Below are 12268 nucleotides of genomic sequence, written 5' to 3'. Positions count from 1 at the left end.
CATTTTTATGAACAATGGGCCTCTATGGAACTAAGATCTAACATACATTGCTTCTAGAGTAGATCAAAAACTTAACTTTAACTAAAAGGACTCAAAATACCTAAATATTACCATAAAGTAGATCTAGCACAAATGACCATCAAGATGAGAGCTTTTTACCTCAAAGGATTGCAAATGTGAAGGTAACTCTATATCTACAAGCTCAAGCTATTCCTCCACGTGTTCCTCTTCTTTTTCTTCTCCACAAAACACCGACAAGCTCACTTTCAAGCTCAAATCTCACCAAATGCACCTAAGGTTTCGTTTTATGGGTATAGGGAGATGGAGGTTCGTCAATAAATGTCCAGGAAGTGGTCTAAGTTGTCTAAATATTGTGCAAACCCTACAAATTAGGGTTTGCCCAAACCGTGCGTACTCCCAACATACTTCCACGTATGGCCAATGTACATGGGTGAAGTCCGCAATCAGCAAAGAGCAAGTACGCTAAGCGTACTCATAGAGTACACCCCGCATACTAGCCAAGGACCAAAAATGAAAGGAAATTTTGCAATAAGGTGTAAAATGGAACTTACCATAATACGAATGTTACAGTCATTTAGCATTAAACAAATAGACAAAATAAACGAAACTTCCAGCTAATGCTTCCACCACTTTTGTTGATTGTTTCTCTCTTAACATGTCCAGTTATAAGAAGATCCAATCATGTTTAACAAAAGGGAAAGCAACTCAAAAGAATCATTAATGTGGGAGTGATTCTTTGCAACACACACAAGTGCTAACTATAACTGATGAGCAAAACATTGAATAAAATGTGCGGATTCCACTTCTTTCATTATCAAGGTCTTCAAGCTATTAAATGCACCTCTCATGTTACTAGCTCCATCATAACCTTTTCCTCGGATCATATGTGGACTTAATCCACATTCTGACAAAAACGAATAAATTGTCTTTTCAAGTGACAAGGCTGAAGTGTCACTAACATGTTTTCTGCCAATAAATCTCTCCATAACACCCCCTTGACTATTCACGAACCGCAAAACTAAAATAGCGAAAAAAAGTCATCTCCAATATCTTTCATGATAACTTTGATAGTTTCCTTTGCCGCTGCATGTACTATGTCTTCTTGAATAGAGCTACTTTTCATTTGTAAATTTTATTGATGCATTCTTTAAAATAATATCATTTCATTCGGCATAGAATTGAAGAAGCTCTAGAAAATTACCTTTATTAATCGAGTCTTCCCTTTCATAATGACCCCTAAAAGATAATCCTTGTCGCGATAAGAATCTGACACAATCAATAGAAACATTTAATTTGATACGGTGATCATTTTTCATAAAATTGTTTTGCTTATCAAAAGCAGTGGCTATGGATTATTTTTGTTTCATCAACTTTTGACACTTTTTGACTGCGATATTATGTACACTTCCATTATTATGAAGATCCAAACTCAATATTTTGTTCCAAGTATTAAATCCATTTTTCGAAAAATAATCAGAACCTCCTTGGTTTTTAATCTTCGATTTCAATAGATAACATCAAAAACAAAATGCAGCCTCTAGCTTTATACTATACTCCATCCAATATTTATAAGCATCAAATCAAGAGGGATTAAATCTACGAAGCCTAACTCCAATCTCTTTTTGTTGGAAAGAATGATTCCGTGGGTGGTAAGGTTGTTTTTGCATGTAGTCTCTTCTAATTACATCCCGTTGATTTACATGGTAAAGTTCCATACTAGGTCTTTCTCCCAGATCCGCGTGGAACGTATTTAAATCAACTTTTATGTATTTTGAAGTAAGAGTTTGTTGCTCATCGTTTCCACATGGTTTTTCATTATCATGAGATGAAGAACTTGTTTCGTTTATCTTTTAGAAAAAACATATCATTATAACTGGAATAAAAAATAATCGTCACAAAGTCATAAAAATTCAGAAATTCTAAATGTGATTATTATCTAAACAATTAATAGAAGTTTACTACTTATCTATTAATTTTAGAGATCACTGTTAACATCATAAAAGTCTAAACAAAACTATTAATTAAACATATAATATAACTATACTCCATTTAATGATGGTGGAATAAATCAAATTTAAAACCGTAAATGATGAACCATTGTATAAAGTAATTTGGTAGTATGGTAAATTTGATTTAGTACATGTAATTTGATAAAAGGTAATGGTAAATATGATTTATGCTTTTTGGGAATATGTTATTTTCTATGTCATGCTATTTTCGGTACTATAAACCACACCAACAAAGGAAGAGAGTGACAGAGTGTGCAAGTCTATAAAACAAGTAATAGAGTACCAAGTCCGTTAAACAATTTACACTACTTATAGCCTTTTTTCAGATTTCTAGTTTCACAATTTATAAAGTAAAAAATAAAGAGGGTTGAACATAGACCGATATAAAAAACGGAGAGTTTGAGACAATATATGCAGATAGGAAGATGAAGTTCTAAGCTCAGTCACCGGAGAGTGGTAGATGACTGTGTTGCCACACAACAAAAAACGTCGATGGGATTAAGAGCGGTTGAGGACGACGACAATGAGTAAAGATTATTTAATTTTTGTTTTTTTAGGGTTTATGTATTTCAGTTTTTTTTTCTTTTTTCCTCAAAGTTCTTCGCTAATTTCTTGTATTTAACGGGTTTATAAGAATATCTTTTTTTCTTTTATTTAACAAGTTTGAAAAATCAAATATAAATTAGGATATTTATAAATCAGATTTTTTCCTGCATATATATTAGCCATTAAACTAATTTTTAACAGGTGTCCGTATAAAATTTATTATATAACTTATAAAAGAATCCAAAAATAAGGGGTGTCCATGGACACGCTTGGCCTATAGGTAGGATCTCCCTTGTTTCTACCTGTAGTTTTTATGTACTCTACATAAGAAACTAAAAAAATCTAATTACCTAAAATACCTCTTCCCTAAGAAGATGCTATTTATTTTTCTAAATCACCCACAATTTGCGTGTTTATGAGAAAGCAGAAAAAAAATACATTGCTTTTTTTTTTATTTAAAGTGTGGTATTAGTAATTGTGCTAAGTAGCATTGTACTAAAGTAAGATGGTAAAAAATAGCCATTTTACCCCTAAATAGAACATATTTTGTTTCCCTATTGTAGTTTATTGAGGAATATAGAACGTTAGCGGTGGAGTATATAGTATCATACAAGGAGTCTGTGGTTTCTTGGTGTTTCTCATGGAGCAATACCATGTAAGAGATGCTTGACACAGTTATCATATTAACCATTGTTAATTTTGGTAAGTTCATTAAATCCAACATTAGTTTTCAAACTTCGACCAATTTTACAAATATATTTTGATCAATATTGTATACTATTTGTTGGGTCAAAAATATGGTTTATACTTTGCTTTTCTAGTTGATTGTAATTTTATGTAATATCGTATATGTGTTGTGAGTTTACGACCGTAAACTGAGTTTACGGCCGTAAACACGTTTACGACCGTAAACAGAGTTTACGGCCGTAAACACGTTTACGGCCGTAAACACGTTTACGACCGTAAACAGAGTTTACGGCCGTAAACTCCGTTTACGGCCGTAAACCCAAGGCCGGCCCAGTCGAGTATATATAGGGGTGAGGGGTGTGAGGAATAGATTGATGAACACTAGAGGAGCTTAAGTGTGTGCATTTGAAGGTGTTCTAGAGAGAGAAAGAGAGAGAGAAGAGAGTGTGTGTTAGTGTGTGTGAATCTTGATGAACACTAGAGGAGCTTAAGTGTGTTCATAATCAATACATACAAGATTCATATTATTCTTCTTCTCCTTCTCTTCTATTTTTGATCTGACATCATCCGTTTTATTGGGATTCCGCACCATCAAACGGATCTGATTGATATACAAGTGTGTGTTAGTTTGACTGGCTGACTAATAAGTTACTGAGAGAAAAGTTGTAAAACAGAATCATCCCGACAGTTTATTCATGATCCCACTTAGTCACTCACGTCATCCACCATTAATCACTGACCTTGCTCGAACATCTGTAGCTCTACTCTTGAGGGTAGCAGGTGGAAGTGATAGAGTGAGTGAAAACCATGCCTGAGAACCTAGGATGCGTGCTGGTGGCCATCGATGGCAGCAAAGAGAGCATGAACGCTTTAAATTGGGCAATCGATAACGTCAAGCTTCGTCCCGAGGGATCTATAATAATTATTCATGTTCAATCACCACCATCAATCGCCGTCGGTCTCAATCCCGGTGCTATCCCCTTCGGTGGCCCTAGTAGTGTGGAGGTGCCGGTGTTTACTGAAGCTATTGAGGCGCACCAGCGGCGGATTACTGATGCTATCATAAATCATGCTATGAAGATTTGCGCCGATAAGAATATGGAAGTGAAGACACATATAGTGATTGGGGATCCTAAGGAAAAAATATGTGAAGCAGTTGAGGAGTTGCATGTTGATTTGCTTGTAATGGGATGCCGCACTTTTGGTCCTATCAAGAGGATGTTTTTGGGAAGTGTAAGCAACTACTGCTCCAACCATGTGTCATGCCCTGTAATGATAGTTAAAGGCACTACTTGAAATGTCTGCTTTTGTTCAGCTTCATTGGAGGATCCTGGTCAACACAAGTCAATGTTCTTCTAATAAGCTTCCATTCTTGGCAAAAGCTATAGTATCTGGTGCCAAAATTTGGTGAGTACACTGTTCTTTGTTATATGCTTTATCTATTGTACATTATTGTTTAAGCTATGATTCTCGAGTTGTACAAATATGTATTTTATATTTTTATATAAACAAAAAAGCATTTTATGTAAATAAAAAAAAAAATTATTATTATTATTAATTAGCTTTTAATTTTTTTTTCTTTAAATTTCTAAATTGACTTTGACTTTTCAAGTTTAACCTTTGTCTTTAAACTTTGATTTTTAAATTTTCAAATTTAGATTTTCGGTTTGATTTTTTAAGTTTGGCTTTTAAGTTTGATTTTAGCTTCTAGTTGTGTTTTAATGGTTTTTGAGGTCTACAAAGACATGAAAGAGAGACAGGATATGTTAAGACAAAATTTCAACATGTTCGATTATATACCTGGAGAAACCCTGGAAGCTCAGTTGCAGGGATTTACTACACTTACTTCTGAGATGAGTATAGCTGGGATTTTCTTGACTAAATCTGAGATAAACAAAAGGCTGCTTAATGCACTTCCGAAATCGTGGGATCTGAACGTGGCTGACATCAAGAAGACAAAAAATCTCAATCGTCTTAGTCTTGCAGATATAATTGAAGAACTTGACGCTTTGAATTGTCGAAAAACAATGAGTTCCGCAAACCCTCCGGTCAATGAAGTTTCATGTTCTCAATCATGTGAAGTTTAATGTGAAGATACGATTAAATTTCTTCGGGAACATAATGATTTATTAAAAAGAGAAGTTGAGGACCTGAGATATGAAGGTTATCAACTCAGGAAAGGACAGAAACCCCTAAAGGCCCAGTTAGAAACAAAAATAAAGGACTTTAAGAAGCTTCAGGAAGAATTCAGCAACAAGTGTGAAAATTATGACTATATTAAGAGACAACTTGATGCTGTAACCGAAGAACTTGACGCCTTGAAAATTATGTGTGGAAAAACTGATGTTAGTTTCAAAAATTATACTGCGTCAAGTAAGACAGTCGACTCCTTATTTGAAACCCAATTAAAATTCAAAGATAATCAAAACAAGGGTCTAGGGTATGATAGTGTTCCTCCACCTTTCAATCATAACTACACATCCATCCCTTCGACACAGGAAGAAATTGACAGGGAGGCACATCTTCAATATGACAAACCAGCTGGTTTTGTATCAGGAGGCATTATTAATGTTGATAATCCTGATGCTCCTGATGTTTCTGTTACATATGCAGGTAAAGTAGTAGAGGATGAGAACAAGGAGAACACCATTGAACAAACCAACATCTCCTTGAACTCCGAATCGGTTGCTTCAAACTCAGTTGCTTCTGATCAACCTGCTGTTCAGAAATACAGGCCACCAATTCCAGTGAAACAGAGTGCCTGTTGTAACTGTGCGTGTGGGAAAAGCAAGAGACAAGGCAAGGATACGCCACCAGGGGCAGGAAGAAACAACTTCACAGTGAAGAAAAAGACATGTTTTCACTATGGAACACCTGGACACATTGCCAGAAACTGTCCAAATCGCGCATACGTTCCTTACTACGCACAAGGCTGGCAGAACGCGCCAAGAGGGAGATACTCCAAAAGAAACCCCTCAAGGTCACGTTCAGACCATGATGACTGGAACGCGCAGAAGGTCAAGAATCAAACCCACAAGGCCAAAAATCCAACTCCCAAGGGAAATAAGGGAATGCCGGCCAAGAAGCCAAATCCAAGAGATGCTCCCGTGAAGTCAAAATCAAAGTCATCTCAACGACCGACATCAAGTTCAAAAGCAAGTACTGAGCCACCCATCAGATCGAAAAAAAAATGGGTTAAACCCAACTACAAATGGGTTTCAAAGGCTCACTCTCCCAAATCAACTAATGACTCTAATATTTCTTCATCTTCTGTTTGTGATAAACAGGATATGTCATGGGAGAGAGTACCGTGCAAGGATGACAAAGGTCGACCCAGTTTCAAAATGGACTGGGTTCCAAAGACCAACTGATCCCGCTCTGTGTCGGAGCAGCTATGGAGGCATATCATCAGACTTCGGTTTGTTGGTAGTGGCTGTTCCTGGCACATGATAGGAGACATCTCTCAACTGTATAACACTCAGAACATTGTCTGGGAGTATGTGTCCTTTGCGGGAAAGGAAGAAAAGAAGGGATCACACATGGGGTTAGTGCTTAATGACGTGAAGAATTTTCGGATCTGTTCTGAGATTATGCGTGCTGTTCTCAGACCTTCTGGATGCAAATTCAATCGGTGACTTACGGTTTGAGTTTTCTTCTCTATACTCCTGAGTTTTTCTTAAGCTGATTCGCTTTAAAGACTAATTTTTGTTTTAGGATAGTTTAAATTTGCGCATTTACTTTCGTTTCTCTCCTATGCACAAATTTAGGGGGAGAAATAAAAACAAAAAAAAAATTAGAAAGTTTTAAACAAAATCCAAAAACATTAGAAAATCCAAAAATCCAAAAATATGTTGGTTAATGAAATGAGTTTGAGTGAGATGTTTTGGGAAGTGATATTATCAAGTGATAACAGGCAATCTGAGTCTGCGTAACGTACCCAAAGTTGAAGGGTCTATGCTCTGGGTTTGATGCGCTGGTAGGCACGAAAGATTCTAAATGGACTTGACTAGGCAGAGTTGAACTTAAGAAATTCATAGACTTGACAAATTTTGACCTAGTTAAATCCGTTTAGCCTGACAATACGACGCTTGGATAGGTTGAGCAGGGAGATATATATGGGAATCTACTCGTCACATTAAATGAACACGTACTTGGAACCGTGGATTAACTTTTCCTCGATGTGCGGATTTTGTCCTTAATTCTGGTATTGATGGGGCGACTGGGGAATTCCGATAAAGTAGGTCTGTAGAAAATTATTTTCTTTCTTTCTTACTGTTAGTCATATGTTGTCTCCTTTACCTGATTGGAAGAGATCCGACCTGGACTGCAACATATGCAAATCTATCTCTCTGCATATTATATCTATGAAATTCCTCCTATCTGTTAGCCATATGCTGTCTCCTTTGCGTGACTCACAATCCGACCTGGTACACATCATATGCAACCTTCTACTTCTCAATCCCTCTAAAATTATAATTAACAATAATCTGAATCTATCTTCTCTCTTAATGATTGTCTGCTCACCCGATGTAAGGAGTACTCTGGAAGTTCTTGATTACTGGGGCATATCAGGAAGCGGGAAACATGTTCCGGTACAATTAAAATTGAACACTCAAAGATTGTCTATAGATCTCGCTGCTCAATTTAGGTGGACAACAATATCCCTGGTCGTCGTCAACTGAATGGTCCTTAAGATATAGTATCTAGGAACTTAGGATCAGATTTAATATCTAGGAACTTAGGTTCACCTTGTCTTATAACAAATAGTATGTCCTAAATCTGTCACAATTTTTCTTGTTTAAGTGGACCACAATACCGGCGATCGACCAGACAAAGACATGAAGATAAAAGGTACCGAAAAGTGGATAAAGGCTGTCTAAAAACTTTGATCCCAAATCATTCTTAAAGTTAGATATCATTTTATTTTTGTTAAATTTGTTCAAAGTTTTTTCTAATTTAAATATTAGGGGAGAATTAAGAATTTTGAAAACCAAACAAAAATCAAAAAAAATTAAAAAGCCAAAAAATAGTGTTATTTCTGTTTTATTTCTTTTTCAGAAAATATGAAAAATCCAAAAATATTGTGTGCTAAATTTTTCTTTTAGTTTTGTTTTGTCTTGAAAAGTGATTTCAGGTATAGATAAGACTCATGGAGTTTGTGTTGAAAATTTCTGAGCGAAAGCCTCGTACGTTAGTATCGAAGAATTCTCATTCGAAGGAGCAAGAAATGAAGATTATTCTTTCGACATTCAATCTTTCAACTCCAGAAGCAAGGTGAAGCTGCACTTGAAGATAATGTGTCGGATTGCATTGAAGCCTCCTCAATCAGTCTGCTGCTATCTTGTACCTGCTGAAGTGATCCAAAAGATTTGTTCTCTCTGATGTTCTCTCTGAAGATTCTCAAGCTGAAAGCGCTATTTTTCAAGAATCAGTACGTCAAGCCTCCTCACCCAATGTGCGTTCAATGCCAAATTCTGAAGAAAAGCCCAACTGCTCAAGATGAAGTCATTCATTGAAGATTCATCAAGTTCATCTTGAAGTCGTGAAGAATTTGAAGATTAAAACTGAAGCCAAGCTCCCAATGAAGATTATGAAGAAAAGCCAGCTAATTTTTAGGGGGAGCTTGTTGGGTCAATTAAGAAAAGAAAAGAAAGCTATAAACCAAAGGAGAGATTGTTGGGTCAAAAATATGGTTTATACTTTGCTTTTCTAGTTGATTGTAATTTTATGTAATATCGTATATGTGTTGTGAGTTTACGACCGTAAACTGAGTTTACGGCCGTAAACACGTTTACGACCGTAAACAGAGTTTACGGCCGTCAACTCCGTTTACGGCCGTAAACCCAAGGCCGGCCCAGTCGAGTATATATAGGGGTGAGGGGTGTGAGGAATAGATTGATGAACAGTAGAGGAGCTTAAGTGTGTGCATTTGAAGGTGTTCTAGAGAGAGAAAGAGAGAGAGAAGAGAGTGTGTGTTAGTGTGTGTGAATCTTGTATCCGGATCTTCATTCATAATCAATACATACAAGATTCATATTATTATTCTTCTCCTTCTCTTCTATTTTTGATCTGACATCATCCGTTTGATTGGGATTCCGCACCATCAAACGGATCTGATTGATACACAAGCAGATTAGGGACTTATACTATTTTATTCTGGCAATTAATGATCGACCATAATGGATATTTACCAACAAACTTGATCACCGGGAATCAATCTTCCATTGGAAGTTTGTGGATGTGTTATGTTTCTTGCATGCTTATCAAAATTCATTAAACTGTCGTTTACATGTTCTAAAACTCACATTGCGTTAAAACAAAAAAAGGAATCCAAATATACTTTAAATGCAAATTCGTGATAAGTATAGCACAATGTGCAAATATCAAAACACCGAGTGTGAGTAATCCAATAATCATCCAAATAAACTTTCCGACAGAACTTTCACAAAACCAAATCTTTTTCGTTCAACCTTCTTAGAATTATAGATTTTAACTCGAGGGAATGTAAAACGATAAATATATGTACAATTTTACCTTATGTACATTATTAACATCAGTTTCTTCACAAAATTTAATTTTAAAATAAATATAATTGTCGGTATACATTATTATTATGATTTCATTTAACATAATTAAAATGTATCTTTTCGTGAAACCATTAATTTTGTAGCCAAACATTATAATAAGTGTGTGCTAATTACACCCTTTCATGTTGAAAGGCTAAAAAATGAATATGGTATACTCAACCGGGAATAATCACAATATCAAATGATAGAAGATAATTCTCACTTAAACACGAAAGAAAAATGTTTCAAGTGTTTTTGAAAAAAATATAAATAAAGATAGTGTGGCCATTTACAAATAAGAACTGTTAAAAAAAATAGTTATTTATAGTAATGAGTACTATGGCCATTTACAAATAATTAAGAGCTGTTAAAAAAAACTACAAATAAAAAATCAGGTACAACTTTATTCATCAAGCAACAAAAGTGTCATTTTGCGTAATGGTTGGGCTGTATGTGATGATATGTACAATTTTAGGGGGAGGTTGATGCAAATCACCATCGCTTGAGATCAGGGTTAGGGTTGACGCCCACCCTTTTCTTACTATATATATTAGATGTTCAGTTTCATTTTCATACGATTTCACAGCCGCTGTCTTAATTAACCCTGTGAATCTAGATCGAGCATTCACAGCAATATATTTTTTCTATATCTTCAAACTATTCAACTACTGGCATAGGAGGATATGGATATCTGAATATCATGGATTCTTTTGATAGCAAAGATCCGCAATATTTTAAAACAAAAAAACATGTAAGTTAACTGATACGTTAATTTATACCATTCTGAAGCATGTGTTTTGAAGCAGTTTTGTCCTTTTTTTTGATGTTTAGAAGTTTATGTTGTTCGCCTGTCACTCACTCTATTGCTTGATCTGTTGTCAGTCTAGTAGAATCAGATCGGTACCAGTTAGGTGTTCATAGCATTTCAGGAGTCGGTTTTGTGGGTTTGTCCTGAGGCCACTGCACCTTACCCTTTCAGAGGTAAGTTTATAAGACGTTTTCTTTTGTAATTGTTTTGATGCCAATAAAATTTTAATGCTCAACTTTCCAATTTATGCTATATCATGTAACGATTAAGTATGGTCTAAATCTGACATCTTGTTCCATTCTTACTGAATGATGTTTGGAGATGATGGCGATCTTGACGGAAATTGCAGATCTGATCACTAGATCTTGACATGCTTATTCCTTAAAATATCAATAAATTTGGTCCCTTTAGTATACTGCTTGTTTTAGTTTTGGTCCAAAGTTAAAATGGTCATTAAAAAAAAATCCAGTTATGCTGTGTTTTCATTTCTGATTGTTACATTTATCCTCCTTGCAGTGTGAAAGGGAATACCATATAGGGTGTTTGAGGGCACATAAGAAGATGGATCTGAAGGTTTGTTAATTTGAATCTCAATTTGCTCAAATTTATAACGTTTTTCACTTGATTTAATATGAGATTGTTGATCTGAAGGTGTGCTTTCATTTTGGAGGAATCAGAATCGGAATCACCAATTCTGATGTGAAGTGGATTGTTTTCCTTGGGAAAGATGTTTCTGATGACAACAAAGCGTTGCTTTCACAAGCGGTTGATATCTTCAGTCATTTTCATAATAAAAAATAACTTATATTATATATGCGTGGTTTTGGTATAGTTGAGTGAATACAGACAAACATTGACATCAATGGTGACGTTCTAAGTAACATCTTTGTTAGAAATGGAGGTGGTGGGTCCTCAAGGTGGAATTACTTTTCATGATGATTTTCGTTTTAGTCTTTGCATTGAGAAGTAAAGTAAACAATGAATGAATGATTAATGAATACCTTTTGGTGGATTTATATTTGTTGGTTTTAAAATATAGATTTGATGTGTTTCAAGATTTTTCTTTGTTGAATATGTAATTATTGCTAATTTTTTTATGAATTTATATATATTCTTTTATAATGCCAAAGTTTGCCGCTAACCTGTCACATAAAATCTATCGGCTGTTAGCGAGTTATTCCGTCGGTAATTTTTAGCAAAAAAGTGTATTCGTCGGTGATCGGTTAGTAATTATCGATGAAAAAATCCATTGCTAAAATTTGTTGTAGCCGTCGGATATACATTACATATATGATATGCCTTTTTGGGAATGAAAGGTTATAACCTTTTTTCCATGTCTAGTTGAAAGGATACACCTGTCTAATTCCGTAGATTGTTCCGAGTAAAATAAACTCACTTTTCTATAACCATACCAAAGTAGATTAAAAAACTTTTTATGTACAGAATAATAATAAATAACTTTAAAGGTGATAATATACCTTTAATGGCTCGATGATATCACAAACATTTTTTATTTCATAATCATCTTTAAACTTATCATTATAATAAAGGTGTAAGAATCAGAATTACAATTATACTACTTTCAGACTTTTTATCTCCATGAAAATAAGAAGGGGAACACGATCAAGAGT

General features: G+C 35.0%; 1 protein-coding gene and 1 long non-coding RNA gene across 2 annotated transcripts; both read left to right on the top strand.

The window, feature by feature from the left end:
- The first annotated feature begins 3996 nt into the window (after positions 1 to 3996).
- LOC145164097 (universal stress protein PHOS34-like) lies at positions 3997 to 4792 on the top strand. The gene has a single exon (XM_079082823.1). It carries the CDS (start codon positions 4071 to 4073, stop codon positions 4557 to 4559), a length of 489 nt encoding a protein of 162 aa, XP_078938949.1. The 5' UTR covers positions 3997 to 4070; the 3' UTR covers positions 4560 to 4792.
- A 5598-nt stretch (positions 4793 to 10390) lies between these two features.
- Positions 10391 to 11759, top strand: LOC145108417 (uncharacterized). The gene is made up of 4 exons (XR_013708262.1): positions 10391 to 10580; positions 10712 to 10810; positions 11154 to 11210; positions 11289 to 11759. It is a non-coding gene; the product is annotated as an uncharacterized LOC145108417 (long non-coding RNA).
- Positions 11760 to 12268: the final 509 nt, after the last annotated feature.

The sequence above is a fragment of the Lactuca virosa genome, chromosome 1 (assembly GCF_052849685.1).
Source record: "Lactuca virosa cultivar CGN04683 chromosome 1, Lactuca_virosa_CGN04683_v6, whole genome shotgun sequence".
Lineage (NCBI taxonomy): Eukaryota > Viridiplantae > Streptophyta > Magnoliopsida > Asterales > Asteraceae > Lactuca > Lactuca virosa.
The sequence above is the reverse complement of the archived record's forward strand: the minus strand, read 5'-3'. Positions and strand labels throughout refer to the sequence as shown.

Bases quoted from the DNA above. Each gene is read 5' to 3' on its own strand.
- LOC145164097 (XM_079082823.1), top strand. From the start codon at position 4,071: ATGCCTGAGAACCTAGGATGCGTGCTGGTGGCCATCGATGGCAGCAAA.